We start from the raw sequence: 22,028 nt of genomic DNA on the forward strand, positions 1-22,028 counted from the left end.
GGGTGAGAAAGGCCGTGGATGGAGGCGAAGATGCGGCGCTGCCAGGAAACGGGCACGATGGGGCGAGGCTGGCCCTGGGAGACGTCGCAGAGCAGGACGGTGCCCGCGACGGGGATGTCGGCCAGGCGGAGGCCCGTGTCCGCCACGCGGAGTGCCTGCACCGAGGCGTCGGTGGTCTGGTCGGCCGCCATGAGCGTGAAGTCCACGCCGAGGTGGACCGCGTTCGCGCTGGCCCGCGAAAGGCAGTCGGCCACGGCGTTGTCTTTGCCGGCGACGTGTTGGATGTCCGTGGTGAACTCCGACACGGCGGAGAGGTGGCGCTGCTGGCGGGCCGACCACGGCTCCGTGACCTTCGCCATTGCGTAGACCAACGGCTTGTGGTCGACGAAAGCCGTGAACGGGCGGCCCTCCAGGAGGTGTCGGAAATGGCGAACGGCCAGGAATAGCCCGAGCAGCTCGCGGTCGAACGTGCTGTAGTTTAACTCGTTCGGCCGGAGTTGCCGGCTGAAAAAAGCGAGTGGCTGCCAAACCCCGTCCACCCATTGCTCATGGACGGCGCCCACCGCGTAGTTGGAGGCGTCCGTAGTGAGGGCGATGGGCGCGTTGAGCACCGGGTGAGCCAGCAGCGTTGCGTCGGCGAGGGCCCGTTTGGCACTGGCGAAGGCCGTGTCCATGGCCGCGGACCAAACAATGTCATGCTTGGCCGGCTTGCCCCGGAGGGCCTCGTAAAGGGGCCGCATGAGCTGAGCAGCGCGGGGCACGAATCGGTGATAAAAATTCACCATGCCGAGGAACTCTTGGAGGGCCTTGATGGAACGGGGACGCGGGAATGTGGTGATGGCCTCGACCTTGGTCGGCAGCGGCACGGCCCCGGTCTTGGTGATGCGGTGGCCCAAAAAGTCAACGGTCGTCGCGCCGAAGTGGCATTTGACCGGGTTGACAATTAAGCCGTGCTCGCTGAGGCGACCGAACAGTGTTCGGAGGTGGAGGAGGTGCTCGGCGCGGGACGTGCTGGCGACGAGGATGTCGTCCAGATAGACGAAAAGAAACGGCAGGTCGCGCAGCACGCCGTCCATCAAGCGCTGGAACGCCTGGGCCGCGTTCTTGAGGCCAAACGGCATCCGCAAAAATTCGAACAGGCCGAACGGCGTGATGACGGCCGTCTTCGGGACGTCGGCCGCCCGGACAGGTACCTGGTGGTAGCCCCGTATCAGGTCAATTTTCGAAAAGATGACCCGTCCCGCCAAACGGGCGGAAAAGTCCTGAATATGCGGGATCGGGTACCTGTCGGGGGTGGTAGCGTCATTGAGACGGCGGTAGTCGCCACACGGGCGCCATCCACCCCCCGGCTTTGGCACGATGTGCAGTGGCGAGGCCCACGCGCTATCGGAGCGCCGCACGATGCCGAGGTGCTCCAACACGTCGAATTCGGCCTTTGCCACGGCGAGCTTGGCTGGGTCGAGGCGGCGGGCCCTGGCGTAGACCGGCGGGCCCGTAGTGGGTATGTGGTGCTCGATCCCGTGCCGCACCGCGACGGCCGAAAACGTCGGCCGCGTGAGGGCCGGGAATTCCACGAGCAGGCGAGCGAACTCGTTCGTTGCCGGGAGGGCGCACGCCAGTTCGGTTGGCGCGGAGCTGCTCATTGTGCACGCCAGGGAGCTGAAGGTCTCGGCGTGGACAAGGCGACGTCGTTTGACGTCGACCAGCAGCCCATGCGCGCAGAGGAAGTCGGCGCCCAGCAAAGCCACGGGGACGCTGGCGGTAACAAAACTCCATTGAAAGCGCTGGCTGCCGAAGCAGAGGGTGACGACGCGTGGGCCGAAAGTGCGTATGGCCGAGCCATTAGCAGCGACCAAAGAGGGGCCGCAAACTGCGTCCAGCCTGTCCTGCTCGGAGGCAGGTATGACGCTCAGTTGGGCGCCGGTGTCGCACAGGAAACGCCGTCCAGACGCTTTGTCCCGAATAAACAGCAAGTTGCCCGAGTGGCCGGCGCTCATGGCTGGGAATGAACGCCGGCCCGGCCGTTTCCCGACCTGCCGAAAGTGCACGGGGGCCGGCACGTCTGAGCCTTGTGTCCGAACCTGGCGTGGTAATAACACCACGCCCGGTCAGGTGGAGGCCCCGGCCGTCGTGTCGGAAGCGGGCGGTGCGGCGTGGCGGCCGCCAGTTGCACCGGCAGTTCGGCCTCCAACCGCGCAGGGCGCTCGGGCGTCGTGGGCGTCGCCTCGGACGGCGGCGGGCTCCAGGTAACCGCGCCGATGTGCTGGCCCGCCGAGGAGATCTTATCGGCTTCCCTGGCGAGGGCGCGGGAATCCGTGATCAACGTGCCAGCCAGGGCGAGGCGTACCGGGTTAGGCAGCTGACGGAGGAACAGCTCCCGGAACAGGAATGCCGGAGAGTGCTCGCCGAGCAACGAGAGCATATAGTCCATGCGCTCGGACGGGCGCGTGTCGCCGAGCTCGGGCAGGTCAAGCAGGCGCCGTGCGCGTGCTGCCGGTGAGAGGGCGAAAGCGCCGAGGAGGAGCGTCTTCAGCGCGTCGTATTTGTCAGCAGCCGGCGGGTGCTGGAGGAGGCTCAAGGCGCGGGCCGCGGTGGCGGGACCGAGCGCCGCCACAACATGGTGGAAGCGGGTGTCGTCCGCGGTGATGCCTCGCAGGGCGAACTGGGAGTCCGCCTGGGCGAACCAAACAGCCGCGTGAGTCTCCCAGAAGGTAGGCAGTTTAAGCGTCACTGCCGTATCCATGTCGGTAGGTCACCAATGAAGGAACTGCGCTCCAACGCGAGTCGAAAGAATTGACGCGACCAAAGACGGAATTCGTCCGAGTTGCTTTATTGAAACAAAACAGCTCAGGTATTCTGACAAGCCCGTTCTTCGGGCAACAATATATATACACATTTATGTCGGGAAGTTTGCCCGGCAAAAGCTATACCGGGCATGCCCGGGTATCAAGGGCGAGCCTTGGAAAGGCGAGTCTGGACCTGCCCGGGCGTGTTTGGCTGCGGCCTGGCAAGTCGAGGCTGGGCGTGCCCGGGCGCTCTGGGCGAGCACTGGAAAGGCGATAGCGGGCATGCCCGGACGCTCTGGGCGAGCCCTGGAAAGGCGATAGCGGGCATGCCCGGACGCTCTGGGCGTGCCCTGGAAAGGCGATAGCGGGCATGCCCGGACGCTCTGGGCGAGCCCTGGAAAGGCGATAGCGGGCATGCCTGGACGCTCTGGGCGAGCCCTGGAAAGGCGAGAGCGGGCATGCCCGGGAAAGACGAGACCGGGCGTGCCCGGGAGGTTCGGGCGTGCCCGGGAACAGTGAGTGCGGGCATGCCCGGGAGAGGCGCGTCTGGCCGTGTTCTGGCCGGTGCAAGGCGATTATGTACATCCAGCGGTAACCGCTACATATATATATATATATATATATATATATATATATCCTCTTTCCCTGTTCGTTCATTCCATTGCACGTTTCTGTACGACTGTTTCCCCATCCATTGCCTTTTTACCATCTGACCCCTCGATCTTATATATAAAACAAAACAAAGAAACCTACCATGGTGGGTATGCTGCGACTTGATACTGCGAAGATCATCATCAGATTCTTCGCTTGAAGATCGTGGGATCATATCAGACTGCACATGGAACGTAAACCAACATAAAAATATAATCACACAAAACATGCACCAAACGGCATTATTTGAAGAGATGTAGCTGTTTGTGTAACGTAATCAATTTGATTTAGTTTAACTCTGTGATTGATAAAACAGCTCATGCAGCATCAGATCAATTCCCGAGAAGCTATTTATAGACAACGTTGATGCTCCAAGGGGTGTTCAAAACGTTCTCAGAATGAGATACTCACAACAGTCCAAGAAATGTCAACGTTTCTTATTTTTAATCAATAAATATATATAATTAGGGTTAGCAGGACGGTCTAGAGTCTCTAGACTCGAGAGCAATAGGTTCTTAACCAGGGGTACCTGGGGTACCTCGAGGCTCGTGAAAGCGCTAATATTAATCACACAAAAAGACGAACCGACACACAAAACACAAAAAACAAGGGGAGCGGCAGACAAGATGGGGAGAGAGGGGGAAGGACACAAACACAACATTTGAGAGCAGGGACATCGGGAGGACTTGGGGGGAGGTGGGAGAGGAATAAAACATATGAACACTGCAAGGACTCTGGGGTGAATTACCGGGGGTAGAAAAGATCAAGGTTTTCGATGGGGGAAGATAAGAGATGGTGGTGAACAGCTGTTTTAAAGACCTGGAGGGAGGAGTGGGATTGAAGGGAGTGGGGGAGTTTGTTCCAGAGGCGGGAGAAAAGGGGAATGAAAGAGTGAAGGTGAGCAGAGAGCCTAGACTTTGGCAGTTTAACCATAAGAGGGTTGCAGGCAGATCTTGTGCGACCTGAAGGAATATTGGGGGGACAGAGCACAGAGAGAGCTGGGGGAGCAAGGCCGGAGAGGAGTCGGTAGAAGACAGAAAGACCACCAACCTGCCTGCGGTGAGTGAGTGAAAGGCCCTCGGAGTTAACTTCATCGCAGGAGATTCCAATGATTCTGAAAGCTTTGGTTTCAACAGCGTGAAGCCGAGCTAGGTGTGAGGCAGGAGCACCAGCCCAGAGGGGGGAACAGTATTCCATTGGGCTGCGGATGAAAGCCTTGTATGTGGTGAGGAGCTCAGGTGTGCCAAGGAAGGACTTCGCACGACGGAGGATGCCCAGTCGGCGACTGGCTTTGGAGGCCAGCTTGGAAATGTGGTTTTCCCAAGAAAGATCATGGCAGATAGTGAGACCCAAAAGCTTGAGCGACAGAACTTCTTGGAGAGGATTGTTGAGAACGTAGATGGGAGGGTTTTCCAGTCGGTCCTTTCGGAGAGACATTGTAAGAGTGTGAGATTTGTCAGGATTGAAAGACATGTTCCACTTGTTTGACCAGTCTGTGATTTTGTCCAGGTCTGCAGAGAGTGAGGAGGCTGCAGACTGCCGATCTGAGGGATGAGGAATGGAGCGGCAGATAGTGGAGTCATCAGCAAAGAGATAGAGAGGATTTTCCAGAGAGTCTGAGAGATCATTGATGAAGACCAGAAATAGCACAGGGCCCAGAACACTACCTTGGGGAACTCCAGCCAGAACAGGAAGGGGAGATGAGAGAAATCCATTCAGGGCCACACGTTGCCTACGACCAGAGAGGAAGTCCGCAAGCCATGAGTGGAGATTTCCATGGATACCATAGGAGGAGAGTTTGGTGAGCAGAGCTGGGTGCCAGACCGTATCGAAGGCACCTGATATGTCAAGTGAGACAGCTCTGATTTCCTGTTTGGCATTGAGGACCTCCATCCATTGTTGAGACAGCAGAAGCAACATGTCCAGAGTAGAATGACCTGGTCTGAATCCAAATTGATGATCAGAGATCAAGCCATTGGAGAAGAGGAAGGATTTGATATCCGAAGCAAAATATTTTTTTAAATGACAAAATTAAAATTTAAAAAAATGACAAAAATAAAAATAAAATTAAATAAAATTTAAAAAATTAAAATTAAAATTTTAAAATGACAAGGGTTAAAATGTTGTTTAAAAATTACACGGGTTAAAATGTTTCTGTTTAAAAACTACAAGGGTTAAAAAGTTTTTGTTTAAAAATTACAAGGGTTAAAATGTTTTTGTTTAAAAATTACAAGGGTTAAAATGTTTTTGTTTAAAAAATACAAGGGTTAAAATGTTTTTGTTTAAATATTACAAGGGTTAAAATGTTTTTGTCTTAAAATTACAAGGGTTAAAATGTTTTTGTTTAAAAATCACAAGGGTTGAATGTTTTTGTTTAAAAATTACAAGGGTTAAAATGTTTTTGTTTAAAAATTACAAGGGTTAAAATGTTTTTGTTTAAAAATTACAAGGGTTGAATGTTTTTGTTTTAAAATTACAAGGGTTAAAATGTTTTTGTTTAAAAATTACAAGGGTTAAAATGTTTTTGTTTAAAAATCACAAGGGTTAAAATGTTTTTGTTTAAAAATTACAAGGGTTAAAATGTTTTTGTTTAAAAATTACAAGGGTTAAATGGTTTTTTGTTTAAAAATGAAAAGGGCTAAAATGTTTTTGTTTAAAAATTACAAGGGTTAAAATGTTTTTGTTTAAAAATTACAAGGGTTAAAATGTTTTTGTTTAAAAATTACAAAGGTTAAAATGTTTTTGTTTAAAAATTACAAGGGTTAAAATGTTTTTGTTTAAAAAATACAAGGGTTAAAATGTTTTTGTTTAAAAAATACAAGGGTTAAAATGTTTTTGTTTAAAAATTACAAGGGTTCAAATGTTTTTCATCAAACTTGCTTTGATGAATTTGAAAATGTTGTTAAAATGTTTTTGTTTAAAAATTACAAGGTTTAAAATGTTTTTGTTTCGAAATTACAAGGGTTTACATCGTTTCAGCATCATCATTGATGAAAAGCAACAACAAAAGAGCCACTAGAAATGTGTCTGTGTGTACTGGGTAGTATGTTTTTCTACAAAAGTTATTATTGTACTGTAATCTCCTTCAACAAAGTGACTTTTCAGCAAACACTATGCATTATGATTATTGTTTCCATAAATGTGTTGTTTTTTAATGTGAAAATAAAGAAACTTTATTAATCTATTATTGTAGTTTTAAGTCATTTTTGACAGGGGGTCCAGGAAAATATTATGAAAACTCAAGGGGTACTGGCACTTAAAAAGGTTAAGAACCACTGCTCTAGAGGTACCTACAGTCACCTCTAAGCCGTCTAACCTGGGTTAAAATCCCAACTTAGCTCTAAACTGTCATCCCAGTGTTACCTATGGTTAGCTCACCTATGGTAACTTTATGCTTCAAGACAATTTGTCCCTGAAACAGGTCACATGATCCGAGTTCTACTTTGGAATAATGTGGTGTTGACTTATTATTACGTCTGCCTTATAACCCACTCAACCTGATTATTTAGTTATTTTGATGAAGGAATGATTTATTTGAAAGGAATTCGAATTTTATGATTATGTAAATGACTCAAAGAGCAAGACTCACCGACAGAAATACATTTTATATTTTGTCGTCATATACTGAAATAAACAAACTTCATGACCATTGAATGCAAGGCAAAGGGCAACTATCGAGAAGGGAGGAAATAAAACAAGTGTAAAGAGTAAATATATTGTGAGAATGTGAGTTTATTCGTTACTCACATCACGAAGGTTGAAAGTGATTTCAATGTTCTTCCAGAAAGATTCTCCAAACTCAGGGTACATTTCGAAGACTTCCATGAGATCATCACGCAAGATCTTATTTAGGTCACAGTAGGTTAAAGCACATACATCTGCATTCGACTTCCCTGGCTTACTCTGTAGGTTCAGTGGCTCACCAAAGATGTCATTTTTTCCTAAGTGCAAGAGGTTGCGGGATCACAAAAGAAAGGTGATCAACTACAGCAACAAGAAGAAAAAGTGGAAAATAAGAGCAGCGAGCAACTCACCCAAAATGGCGACCACAATATCGTCACGGAGAATCTCAATGGAGCCTCGTGAGATGAAGTACAGGGCTTTGAGAAGATCCCCTGAGTGCAGAAGAGTGTCTCCGGGTGGCGCGTGTGTTGTTTTGAATTTCATGGCCAAAGCTCGTAGGCAACCCTTGCTGGCATCCTGTAAAAAATGCACAGAAACTTTGAAATGTTTTGTGCTGTGCATAGTGCATAAGCTGTGCATAATCAGGTCTGAGTGTAATACCTACATAAGAGGACCATGGATAAAGTTTATACTCACTTGTAATACCTACTTTTCTATACGGATACAGAAGTTTGTGAAATAGTTTACAACGGATCAAATGATTACAGATGTGATTGTAGATGGGGAAGGTGGTTTACAATCCCTACAAAAGATTGCATTTCCGTTAACCCATATACAAAGCATATGCACAATTACAATCTCCCATCTCAAAATATAAATATACATTAGGACTGAGTTGGTCAATGCTGTACACAGTTTACTTAAACATGTCTCAAAGTGGCTTTTATGCGGTGTATAACTGAAATTAATTCCACTCGCTGCCCGATCAGTTGATGTTATCGAAAAAGAATAAATCTTGTAGCTCATCAACCTACATTTAGAATCGAACAAATGAACATGCAAAGCCATCACGTACTGGCAGGAGTGGTGAATGCAAGGCATATAAAAAGACTTTTTGTTGAACCACTACCAATGCAAAAATTCATGAGTAGTCTCAAGTGGGATAGACGTTAGACTCTCGATGGAGGGCAGTCGTAACCGGGCTGCATCGGGTGATTAAGAAGGTCTTCGGGATCTTAAGGGTTTTAAAGGGTCTTAAGGTTCTCAAGGGTTTTAGGGTTCTTAAGGGTTTAAAGGGTCTTCGTGTCCTAAAGGGTGTTAATGGTCTTAGGGGGCTTGATGGTCTTGTGGGGTTGAAAGGTTCTTAGATTTCTAAAGGGTCTAATAGTCGTGGGGTTTTAAGGATCTTCGGGTTCTTAAATTTTTAGGGGTTTTAAGGGGTCTTTAGGGTCTTAAGGAGTCTAAAGGGGTTCCGAGTGTTGAAAGGGTCTTAAAAGGATGTAAAGAACTATCCCCCTCACCCCCAACTCTCTGTCCTCCCCTCCCCTTTTATTTCCCGTTTTTTAAAGCAAGATGTCGTTAATGCCATTAAGAGGTTAAAATTTAATGAAGAGATTGAATTAAATAATGATTCAAATTAAATTAAGAGGTTAAATTAAATAATGGCAGATATCAAATGAAATTAAGAGGTTAAATTTAAGAGGTTATGCCCTGGTGTTGGGCTAGCGGCTAGGGTGTCAGCTTAGGATCCTAGGATCCTGGGTTCGTAAACCCGGTCGATCTCTGAATTAACGCCAGGGGGGTTGACTCAGCCTGTCATCCTTCCGAGGTCGGCTAATTGAGTACCAGTTCACTGGTAATTCCCTGCTTGTCGTTAAAGGCGGCAAAAAGGGTTGGCGTCAGGAAGGGCATCCGGCCGTAAAACATTGCTTCAAAAAGGGGACCGAAAAACAACAACTACCACGGTTCCCGAAAAAGGCCAACCCCCGCTTGCGGGGAAAAATGGCCTCTAAAGGTGGTTTTTTAAGAGGTTAAAATTAAATAACAAGAAAAAGAGCAATCAGAGATTACAAACCCCTCGCCAGGATGTATTTTCAGTGGTTTTTAAGGCTTTTGTGTTAAAACAAATATGGCAGCCAAACGTGACCGGTGACGTCATCATTTTTTTTTTTCTAAACTAATTTATTCCGAGATTATACTCAAGAAATTTCATCTTGATCGGATGAAGTTTTGTACTTGTCGAATTATGACATCATAATGGAGGCACCGATGACATCATCATTAAAATATTTTATTCCCCATGGAGAGTTCTTTACAATGAGCCATCTCTCAATTTTTTCTATTCAGAACTTTTGGAGGGAGATATAGAGGTGCAAAGTTTTTCGGTTTTTCCAAGATGTGGGCGAACCCATTTGTACCACGTGACCGATGACGTCATAATTTTTTTTTTCTCTCTACCAATTTATGCCCACATGACGCTCAAGAAATTTCATCTTGATAGGATGAAGTTTTGTACTTGTCGAATTATGACATCATAATGGAGGCACCTATGACATCATTAACATATTTTATTCCCCATGTAGAGTTCTTTACAATGAGCCATGTCTCAATTTTTTTTATTCAGCAATTTCGGAGATATCGAGGTGCAAAGGTTTTCGGTGTTTCCAATATGGCGGCCGAACCACGTGACCTATAACGTCATAATTATCATTAAAAAAATATACAGTTGGAGTTGCACCTATGTTGAAAAGTTCCTGTCAATCGGACCAACGGTTGCAGAGAAAATCATATTTATTCTGTGCGGACAAACAAACAGACAAATGAAAAATCGGTCAGAGCCCGAGGACTTGCCGGAATGGACTTTTTTTTTAATCGACCATTTTGGACAAATATGGCAGCCGAACCAAGTGACCGATGACATCATCATTATTTGTTTTCTAAACTAATTTATTCCGAGATTATGCTCAAGAAATTTCATCTTGATCGGATGAAGTTTTGTACTTGCCGAATTATGACGTCATAATGGAGGCACGTATGACATCATCATTAACATATTTTATTCCCCATGGAGAGTTCTTTACAATGAGCCATCTCTCAATTTTTTCTATTCAGCACTTTCGGAGATGTAGAGGTGCAAAGTTTTTAGATTTTTCCAAGATGGCGGCCGAACCACGTGACCGATGGCGCCATCATTATTATTTTTTCTCCACCAGTTTATGCCGACATGGCGCTCAAGAAATTGCATCTTGATTGGATGAAGTTTTGTACTTGTTGAATTATCAAATTATGACATCATAAGGGAGGCCTTTGGCCTAGAGCAGTGGTTCTTAACCTTTTTAAAGGCGCCGAACCCTAACGAAACCCACCGAACAGTCGCAGAACCCCTCAAATTTGACCAAAAAATTAAGAAGAATTGCATCTTAATGCGTTTTCTGTTCTTCTTTTCAGGAGGCGATCTGGGAAATGTGTGGTTTTGTTTTGGCAAGTGTTACGTGGTCCTCCCGGTAACTACCTGGTCTTGGTGACCCCCGGACCGTGGGAGGGACCCCGCCAGAAAGATATATGGTTTATACGCTTTCGTAAATCCAATCAATATGAATTCCGGTCAAGAAGAAACCCCACACCAAGGATCCGGAATAATCAATAATATATTCCCCGAGCAATCAACAACCATCAACAATCAACAATCAATATTACAAAGATGGCCATCTTATATATGTGTCCCCCCCTTTCCCCACTCACGACCACTGGGGTCACTGTCCCTCACAATGTCTCTCTTCTCCGCACACGGGCGGTTGAACGAACCCCGGGCGGACGTGCTCCAAACGTGCACGTCTCGTACCGGGGACAGCTGCTGCAGCGCACACCTCCTTGCCAAGCAACGGGGCAAAACCAAGCGCGGCTTGCAACGCGCGCGAGGCCCAAGGTGCGACCCGTACGCATCCTTGTAGACGGTGAGGTGAACTGTGCCGGACGCTTGGTTCCGTGCACGAACCCACGGCGACTTGACGTGTAAATGGGTAATTACCCCGCGCAGGTAACTCCTTGCGCCAGACGGGCTTTCAAACGCAGCGTCCCCCACGCTGCTCAATATCGATACCCCTCGCGTCGGAGCTCGGCGAGGAAGAGGAAGATCGCCGCTTCTCCCGGACCTCGTGTCTTTTCTCCTTCCGTTTCCGGTCTCCTTTTCCCCAGAAGGGCTCCTGACCCTTTAATCACAACAACCTTTAATCGACTACACATTAATAAGCAATGACCTGAATAGTAATTCACATAAATTCACATAAATCCGTAACACAAGGGCCACTATCAAATCATTTTCGCATGCAAGCCTGCTCCTTTTCTTTGTTTTAATGTCCACCAGTTTCGAAAACGCATACTCGCAGAGATACGTTGTAACGAACGGCGTGAGGATCTCAAGGGCAATTTTAGCGATGTGAGGATACCCTTCCATTTGGCGGCACCAAAATGTTGAGAGCGTTGTTGTGCCGAAGAGTTGTTGTTGAGTCTGGCTCTGCTGAAGTTCGATGAGGTCGTCGAGGTGTTGGTCGTTGACATCTGCCGTTGCAACGTCGAAAGTAAACGGCTGCCGCACCCATGCTGGGTATTGCTCTTGGTCGGGGAAGTAGCCATCGAATGACTTTCCTAGCTCATCCAAGTGCGTGGCAATCGCTTGCTTCAGCTCCCCCAGTACAGCAGTGCCTCCAACTTCAGACTCATCTTCGATCCCGCACTTGTCCAGTAGCGAAAAGTTCGCGAAGTTGTCGTTCTCTGTTCGCCGCCTCCACGACGGTAACTTCTTTTGGAAAGCGCTCAGCTTTTCTTCAGATTCGATGACATTCACTCCACCGCCCTGCATCTGGCAATTGGGATGATTGAATGCGTCGAAGATGTCAGCCAAGTACGCCAAGGCAAGGATGAACTCTGACTCTTGGAAATGCATTGCATGGCAATGCTGGTGTTCTCACAAAAACAGGGCTAATTCTACATGCAAGGCAAAAACACGGCTCACTACCTTCCCTCGTGATAATCATCGAACGTTAGAGTGGGAGAGAAGGACTTCGAATTCAGAGCCGATTTCATTGCACAGATCTTTGAAGATGCGGTGATTCAGAGCACGGCTTTGAACGTAATTCACAGTTTCAACGACGATTTTCAGAACATTGGCCAGTTTTGGAGGCAGGGTTTTTGATGCCAGCGCATGTCTGTGCAGGACGCAGTGCGTGACGATGATGTGTGGTGCATCGGCCTTCACCAGCGCTCCAAAACCGGAGTTGCATCCCAGCATGGCTGGAGCTCTGTCTGAGCAAACTGCAGACACCATGTTCCACGAGAGGCCATTGCTTCTGAAGAAGTCATCCACAAGCTTCTTCACGTCAGCTGCCTTCGTCGTTGTGAGAGGCTTGCAGAACTGAAAGTCTTCCTTGATCTCGTCTCCTTTGACATAACGCACAAATAAGATGAGCTGGCTCAAATTCGAAATGTCGGTGGTCTCGTCGAGTTGAAGGCTGAATTTCGTCGGGCTCGCGACTAAATCTGCAACTACCTAGGTGAGGATGTCGTCGCTCATGCCGTCGATTCTGCATCTGATGGTGTCATTTGAGAGTGGAACGAGAGACAACTTGTTTTCAGCAGCTTTTCCCAGCATGATGTTGGTCATCTTCAACGCGGCCGGTTTGATGAGTGTCTCGCCAACGGTGTGCGGTTTGCCCTGCTTTGCGATCAGGTACGCAACTTCATACGACGCGGTGAGGATCGGTTTGTCAATTGGAACGAAGCCGAGAGTGGGCAAGGTAGCACTAGCGTCAAATCGGACTCTCTTCAATTTGAATTCATCCAGCGTTGCGTCTTTGTACTGCCCCTCGCCGTGGAGTTTTTTGAAGTGTTCCTGTAGTTTTGCTGGTGCTAGGCTGGAGTTGCTCAACTTGACATTGCAAAGCATGCATTGAGGACGCTGACTTCCGTCCCATTCCGTCAAACACGTCAACCCGTACCGCACGTAATCCTCCGACTACTTCCTTTTTTTGCTCGACATACTGCAAAAAATAAATAAATAAACAAACTGATCTTAATTGAGTTTGGGCAAATAATTATATGACAAAAATCTAAAAAGGAACATGCTTAAATATAATCAGTACCCCTCTGAAAACTGAGAAATTTTAACGAAGAAAACATAACATAGTTACGATGATGGGATTTATTATCGACTCAACTCTACGTCACCTCAAATCCCATTATAATATTACATAGAAAACTGCGAATTGTTAGTTTTGAATTGCGACCAAAGGAGTTATATCACCTCCACCTAATTTTCTGAGTAATTCAATCATATTTTATAATCACCATCCACTTTTGACTTTAATATAACTTTGAACCCGCCCTGCATATCCACAAACATTTCCAACTTGCGTTTCAATTAATCAGTAACTCCAAAGTAAGGCGCGACCAATGACGCACGGCACACGGCAAGCTAATCGAGGCTATTCACTGGAATTTCCGAACACCTGCAAAGTCCAAAATCCAGGAATGTAAGTAAGCAAGTAAGCACCATCAACGGAATAATTAGCAAGTTGGTCATTGATTCAGCTTACTGCAGTCAGTGTGAAACAACTTATCTTAAACACAGACCAGAGAAACCATGAATGGGATGGGAATACAATTTCAAATAACATTTCCATTCGTTCATAACATACCTAGCAAAATAATAATAATATTAATAATAAGCGTAATTACACATAGATTCAAAATTGATACAAAACAAAACAAAACAAAAAAACAAATTGCAATGCGTTTCGGAGGACCTTAGCTGAATCCCTGAGACTGGCTCACTGAACCCCTGGGGTTCGGTCGAACCCAGGTTAAGAACCATTGGCCTAGAGAGTTAAATATTTGGCACAGTTTATTCCAGGGCAAGACAAATATTTGTGTAAAGTATGGCGATGCTATGTGCAACGATGTAGACATAGTACTGCGCACAAACAGACAAACAGACAAACCAACCAACCAAAATACTTGCAGGAATCTTTTCCGGCAAGTAACAAACAAACGAACTCAAATGCAATACCCTCTCCTCAAGCGAGGGTAACAAGGAAACCATGACGGAATCTTGGAATCTCGCGATATGTGATTGACATACAAACGCAGATTACATTTTGAGTTAATCAGCTAATTAATCTGACCACCTCGATGGAAATTAAAAAAGAGCTCCATTGGTTTCTGCATATCGATGTCATGAATCATGCCGAGTCTCAAAGCGATCCGTTGAGCTGCCTCGAAGGAGTAGGGAAAAACGACAAATGTAAATGGACCCACTGCTGATCGACTAACTGAAGGACAAGGTTATGGCTTTAACAGCTCTTCTAGACATCGTCACAGGCAAATTAAGAAAGAAATACAATGAGGCAAAAGCAGTCACAAAAATGGAATAGCATACAAGCAGGGATAAAGAGGGAACGGATTGTGTATGAACGAATTGTTGATAAGTGTTGTCGACATTATATTTGCAATATTTTCCCCAATTTCCATTTTTTGGCCAATAAATATCAACTGTTGTATTTGGGAAGCTAACACGTTTCTTTCAATCCCTACATCTCGATTGTGGTGAAAAGACTCGGTGGCATAACAGTCAGACCGTCTGCTCTGGGGTGGCCATTCATCCGGTTTTATAGACAGTCTTTCTGCTCCTCGAGAGGACAGTCCGGTTTTCTGCTCCTCTAGAGGACAGTCCGGTTTTCTGCTCCTCTGTCCTCTATTGATATGAAACCGGACGCCGTAATGTCCTTTATTTTCCTCTTGAGCCACCTAATCTTTCGACCCACAATTTAAGTTTTGATTGTTGGTCTTCATTGGTTAATGTATTTGCTATTTAATTAATCCTGCGCTTGTATTGGTCCTGTGCATGTCAACAAAGATCCTATTCATCACGTTTCCTGATGACGTCACATTATGGCTATTTGTGGATGCTGTTAAACGTTTGTCCTGCCGAAAATGCCGCAGCGAGAGACGTTCTTCATCTCATGGTCAAAAGATAATCAGCTCCTACATATTCCCAATTCCATGCAGCAGGCATGCAACCATGCAATTCCATGCAACCTCACACTGCAGGTTTCTTCAATGACGACCACCTCTTGGAGAAACTAGAGCATCGATTCCCAACCGTTTTCTGATCGAGTACCACTTGGAGGTCCCGTACCGTCGCCGCGTACCACCTAGTTCCAGAAAAACTCAATCCGCGTACCACCTGGTTCCAGAAAAACTCAATTCGATAAGATATCAGGCTTATTTCAATTTAATGTGAGGGCTGCATCTGTTTCTTCTCCACCAGCTGGTCGATGCGGGGCATAACCTTGCTCACAGCACATCGGAAATCATGAAATATATCAGAAATCAGAAATAAAAAAATTATCAGGCCAAATCTTTTTTTTTTAAGGTTGAGTCGCGAACCACCTGGAAGGCCCTCGCATACCACTAGTGGTACGCATACCACAGGTTGGGAACCATTGAACTAGAGGAACAGACCGGAAGTGGACAGTATGAAAGCAGAGCTCCAGATCTGCATTCGTTTTTCAGAAGATGCAATGACATGTACATTCACTTTCTGGGGAAGAAAAAACTTCTGAATGATGTCAGGAACGATCAGAAAGAATTGTGAGTCCACATTTAACTTGTGAATTAGCACGACATTTTGTAAAATAAATAAATAAATCACTGGCCACTAAATGCAATTGTCCTCTCTTCTTGAGGTCCCTGGATGGGCACTCTGGTCTGTTCTGAGTCTGTGAGGTCGGTGGTTCGAATCTGGCCGAGTCATACTAAAGACTTTATAATAACACTGGCCAACATGTCATTTTCATAACTATATGTGTGCTGGATAGCTCTTGGGACGCTGATTCTAAATCGATTTTTGGTTTTCCTCTAGTACGTAGAAGTTTTCATATTTGAAAGGTTATTGCCTTATGAAGCAATAACCTTTCTAATTTGATCGGTCTCATCACGAAAACTATATGTGCTAGAGTAAAACTAAAAACAGATTTGGAATCCACGTGCAAAACTGTCTGGAAAAGTGTGTTTACATCTTTGATGAGAGAAAGAAAAGTTTGATTTTGTCAACCAGTGTAAATGGTATGAGCTGCTTCCTTGCTTGACACTCAGCATTTAGAAAGGTAGAGCAAAATAAAACAACCATTGTGTGTTGACAACCATTGTGTGTTGGCAACCAATGTGTGTTGGCTTTGATAGGCCTAATGGCCACCTCCTGAATTGGAGTTCCTTTTAAAGGAAATCATATTATCATTAGCAATGATGAAAGATGATGACAGGGAAATGTCAGATGACAGGCAGATCAGGAGAAGTGGTGGAGGTATTGGTCAGAAGAAGAGTGGACATATGTTGTGTGCAGGAGACGAGATGGAAGGAAAGTGGTGTGAGAATGGTGAAGGGTAGGCAAGGACAGAAATACAAGTTTGTGTGGCAAGGGTGCCCAGAAGGTGTGAATGGTGTTGGTGTCCTGTTTTCCAAGGAGTTTGTAGACAGTGTGGTGAGTGTGACAAGAGTGAGTGAAAGGTTGATGATGGTGAAAATGATGATTGTAAAGCTCTTGGTGAACGTCATCTCGGGATATGCTCCGCAGGTTGGTCGTTGCGATGAAGAGAAGGACAAGTTCTGGTGTACAATGGAGAAGCTGATGGAAAACGTGAAAGATGAGGAAGTTGTTGTGGTAGGAGGAGACCTGAATGGACATGTGGGAAGGAGTATGGATGGTTTTGAGGGAGTTCATGGGGGTTATGGATATGGTGTGAGAAATGGAGAAGGTGAAAGGATTTTGGAGTTTGCTGATGGAGCTGATTTGTTGATTTGTAATACTCAGTTCCAGAAAGAGGATAATAAGCTTGTTACATACATGTCAGGTGGGTCGACGACAACCGTTGACTACCTGATGGTGCATAGGCGAGATAGGGGGCACCTCCGAGACACAAGGGTGATCCCGGGGGAGGAGGCTGTTTCACAGCACCACTTGGTTGTCTGTGACATAAGGGTGAAAGGTGTGAGGAGAGCTCGGCGGGTGAAGTACCAACCGAGAATGAAGGTGTGGAGGTTAAAAGAGGTGACAGTGAGGGAGTAAAAAAAAGAGAGGCTGAGTATGGTAGAGGATGATGTGGTTGAGCTTGAAAGTGGTTGGATGTCAATGAAAGATAGTCTGTTGGGAGCTGTTGGCGTGGTATGTGGATGGACAAAAGGACCACCGAGGCACTCGGAAACATGGTGGTGGGATCATGAAGTTGGAAAGAGGATTGACGAGAAGAGGGAAGAAGTTCGATGTGTGGCAGAAGGCGAACGGTACGGGGGCAGAAGAGGCAGAGCATGAAAGTTATAAGGCAGCCAAGAAGGCTGCAAAGAAAGAGGTAGCAAAGGCGCAGGAGGCATAGAGGAAAATGTTCGGAGAACGCTTGGATTCGGAAGAGTGTCAGAGAGCGGTATTCAGGATTGCAAAGCAGATAGCGAAAGAGAGGTGCGATGTGATGGGGGTGAGTTGCCTGAAGGATGGAGTGGGACAAATCGTTGTGGACCCAGATGGAATTAAAGGAAGATGGAAGAGATATATAGAAATGCTGTTGAATGCAGAGAATGAATGGGATGGCAACATAGAGAGTAACCCAGTTTTACGACCGGCAGAGAAGATAACTGAGGAGGAAGTTGAGGAAGCGATAAAAGCAATAAAGAGTAGAAAAGTGGGAGGGCCGACGGGAGTTGTGGGAGATATGTTGAAGGCAGCAGGAAGTTGGGGTGTGAAGAGAATGACAGAGATCTGTAATCTGGTGTTGAAAGAGGGCCGCATTCCAGTGGGTTGGGAACTGAGTACCCTTGTCCCTCTATACAAGGGGAAAGGTGACCCTCTGGACTGTGGCTCGTATCGAGCGATAAAGTTATTAGAGCATGGAATGAAGGTATTGGAAAGGGTGTTGGAGAAGAGGATAAGAAAGAAGGTGAAGATCGACGAAATGCAGTTTGTATTTATGCCAGGAAGAGGAACGACAGACACACTTTTTATTGTAAGGCAGTTGCAGGAGAAGTACATGGAGAAGAGGAAGAAGTTGTTTCTTGGGTTTGTTGATCTTGAGAAAGCATTCGATGGGGTTCCACACGAAGTAGTGACATGGGCATTGAGGAAGTTAGGAGTGGAGGAATGGTTGATCAGAGTAGTGATGGCAATGTACAAAAGAGCGTGCACAGCTGTAAGGACGAAGGATGGGAACAGTGGTGAGTTTGAGGTGAAGGTGGGAGTGCATCAGGGGTCGGTACTAAGTCCACTACTATTTGTAGCTGTGATGGAGGTGCTGGCTTGGAACATAAAGGAGGGTTTACCATGGGGGTTGTTGTATGCAGATGATCTGGTGTTGATTGGGGAGAGTATGGATGGACTGAAGGAAAAGATGAACAAGTGGAAGGAATGTATGGAGGCAAAAGGTGTGAAGGTGAATATTGGAAAGACGAAGGTGATGGCAAGTGGTAAAGTTTTTTTTGTCCCATCTTGTCTCCCGCTCCCTTTATTGTATGTTTTGTGTGTCCGTTTGTCGTTTTTGTGACTGATGTTTGCTCTTTCACGAGCCTCGATCTTGTATACAAAAAAAAGGGGAAAAAGCATGCTGTGAGGTGGAAATCACTGGGAAGTGGCCGTGTGCTGTGTGCAGGAAGGGTGTCAGAGTGAACTCCATTCAATGTACAATGTGCGCTGAGTGGGTTCATCAAAAATGTAGTGGTCTGAGAGGGACATTAACCAGTGTGGCAGCTACTTTCAAATGTAAGGTGTGCACAGAGGGAGCTGCAGATGGAGGAAATGTTGAGTTGGATCTTGGAGATGGCGTGAATCTGGAAGGTGTGAAAACATTTTGCAACCTAGGAGACATGCTGAATGGAGAAGGTGGATCAGCCTCGGCGATTGTTGCTGGAGTGAGATGTGCATGGAAGAAATTTCGGGAACTGAGTGGCGTGCTGACGAGGAGGGGAGTGTCGTTGAAGCTGAAGGGAAAGGTGTATGCTGCATGTGTGAGAAGTGTTATGATTTATGGGAGCGAGACATGGGTAATGAACGTAGAGCAGCAACGAAGGCTGGGAAGGGTGGAAATGCGAATGGTTCGGTGGATGTGTGGAGTATTGTTGAGAGAGAGAGGAAGACAAATGATGAATTGCGAAAGATGATGGGAATAGAGCCTGTGATGGATGCTGTGAAGAGAAACAGGTTGAGATGGTTGAGGAAGGATGAAAGTGACTGGTTGAGAAGAGTGAAGGAAATGAATGTAGAAGGAAGTAGAGAATGGGGAAGACCGAGAAAGACTTGGCTAAAGGTGGTGGAAGAAGAAATGCGGGCAAGGGGTTTAACAAGGGGAGAAGCAGAAAATAGGGCAAAATGGAGAAGATTGTCATGGGGCCCGCAACGCTAACCCCCGCTCAAGAAGGGAAAATGGCCATAAAATGCCTGTTATTTTTGTATATTATCATTATCACAAAGTATTGTCTTTTTTAGTAACTGTTAAAATGCGTGCATTCGTGTAATAACGATTCACCTCACCAGGTGTATCATTTTCCTTGTCAGTGCAGTTTAGGTAATTTGCCACATCCATCCTGCTTGTGCCCTTGGGAGGAAGACCAAGGTAATTTGAATAAGCAATGATATCGGTAAAATCTTTAGGATTAACATCAATGGACATGACTGCAACAGGTCAGAGAGTTTCAGTACTGAGGAAGTTGAGTGACTGCCGTTTTGTTTACGGTGCTGTTGCTACTATATTTACTGCTGTTGTACATCATGGCTGAGGAGATTGCTTTTGACATGAAGGAATTCGTGGAAAACAAAAAGGGGCTATAAGTACAAGATGTAGAACTGTTAAGTAAGGTGGAGTTATGAGCTGTAGCTGATCATATTGGGGCTAGTGTGACATCCAGTATGAGAAGGTCGGAGATTATTTTGGTTGTTGTCATTCACCTGGGTTTAGAACTGTGGGTGCAGTTGAGGAGTGAAGCCTTGGAATTGGCCAGGATAGAATCAGAAGAAAGGCAGCTCAGACTAAAGTTAGAAGACAAAGAAAAGCAAAGAATTTGAAAGAGAAAAAGAAGAAAAGCAAAGAGTTTGAGTTAAGAAAATTAGAAATTCAGATGGGACAGACCAGACCTGTTTCCATCGATTCGGGTGGGGGTCCAAATGATCCCCCCACCCCCTGTTCCTTTGATGTGGCTTGGAACATTAGGCTTGTTCCCAAGTTTAACCATTAGGAAGTGGAAATGTTTTTCTGTCTTTTGAAAAGACAGCTAAACGTCTTCAGTGGCCATTACAATAATGGACCCTGCTACTACAAAGTGTGTTCATAGGCAGGGCCCAGGAAGTGTATTCCTCTGTTGGAGGATCAGTCTGAAAATCATGAGGCTGTAAAAGGGGCTGTGTTGTCAGCCTATGAGCAAGTTCTGGAAGCCAACACGCAGAAGTAGCCAACACGGAGGCCAACACGCAGAACACCTTAAAAAGACAGGCGGGGCAGACATTTGTTGAATTTGCCAGGGAGAAGTAAATGAGTTTTGATCGGTGGTATCGTTCTCTGCAAGTGGATAAGAACCATGGGAATCTAAGGGAGGAATTTAAGAACAGTATCCTTCCTTGATGGACAGTATCCTTCTTTGATGGAGGAATTTAAGAACAGTATCCCCTCAGACATTAGCACACAACTTGCTGATCATAAGGTTGGTGAGTTGAAAAGAGCTGCAGTTAGTGCAAATGATTATGAACTTACCCATAAGAGAAGCGTTGGTGTTCCTTGTTACAGTATAACATGGTATAACAAGAAGGTGGTTAGTGAGGACCAGTCAGAGGAGGATTGGAAAGACCATAGGGGTCCATCAGTGTGGCCGTCTCTGGGTAGACAGTTTGGGTGGTTGAATAAGGCATCTCACAGGGGAACATCCCTAACATGTTATTACTGTAACCAGAGGGGACATCTGAAGTCGAACTGTTGGAAATTGCAAAGGGAGGAGAAGCAGGGAGACTCCGCTAGACCTATCGCATTGGTTAAAACCAAAGTGGACAGCCCCAATGATCATGCTCTGTCAGTTAAGGCTGAGGACACTGTTGACCTTACAAGTCCTGTACTGAACCATGATAAAACCTTGGTGTCAAAGGGTCAAGTGTCCTGGGACGGGGAAGCCAAGTCCGCAGTTATTCTGAGGGACACTGGGGCAGCCCAGTCATTGATGTTGTCTAATATCTTACCATTGACTGAGTAGTTCGGTGAAAGCGAGTGCATTAATCCAGGGCATTGCAGGTAGTTCTGTCCCGGTCTCCTTACATAGGGTGAACTTGAAGTCTGATTTGGTCACAGGACCAGTGACAGTAGGGATAGTCCCCACTCTCCCCATAGAGGGTATTTGTTTCCTATTGGGAAATGATTGGGCTGGAGATAGGGTTTGTGATTCCCCAGTGGTTTCAATACATCCTATAGTTCAGCAAGAAACTGAGGATTTGCAAGAGGAGTTCCCTGGTATTTTCCCTGCTTGTGTAGTGACGAGATCCCAAACACAGAAAGGGAAGCAGACTGACATAGAGTTGGAAAAGGTACCAGATTCTGGTGTTTGGTTGGCGGAGACATTTTTCAATTATTTAACTCGTGATGAAAAGATAGGGAATGGGGTTTCTTGTGTGCCCGTGTTGAATCGTTCTTCACTACTTGAGGGCCAGCAAGCAGATCTTGTACCAATAGACCTAAGACAAAAGGCTGTGTCTGAGTTGGAAGCTAAGGAGGTCTTGGGATGTTACTATGTGAAATCTGATGTGTTAATGAGAAAGTGGAGACCCCCTCGTGATCCAGCCAGTGATGATGGTCTGTGGTACAACAGGAAGTGGTACCACCCAGTTATCGTCCTGAAATTCTATGGCTGGCCCATGAAATTCCTATGGCCGGACATGTGGGGAACAGGAAAAATCAG

At 46.3% G+C, this 22,028-nt stretch overlaps 1 protein-coding gene across 1 annotated transcript in view; it reads right to left on the bottom strand.

Annotated features, from left to right (window-relative positions):
- KCNH6 (potassium voltage-gated channel subfamily H member 6) overlaps nt 1-22,028 on the bottom strand; it is a 262,729-nt gene that overhangs the window by 60,775 nt on the left and 179,926 nt on the right. Inside the window, exons 8-10 of the mRNA XM_078782688.1 lie at nt 7,472-7,637; nt 7,185-7,378; nt 3,540-3,618 (exon numbers count right to left, since the gene is read on the bottom strand). Of these exons, the coding sequence (XP_078638814.1) occupies nt 3,540-3,618; nt 7,185-7,378; nt 7,472-7,637 (439 nt within the window). The remainder of the gene's footprint in view (nt 1-3,539; nt 3,619-7,184; nt 7,379-7,471; nt 7,638-22,028) is intronic.

The sequence above is a fragment of the Myxine glutinosa genome, chromosome 7 (genome assembly GCF_964187855.1).
Source record: "Myxine glutinosa chromosome 7, kmMyxGlut1.1, whole genome shotgun sequence".
NCBI lineage: Eukaryota > Metazoa > Chordata > Myxini > Myxiniformes > Myxinidae > Myxine > Myxine glutinosa.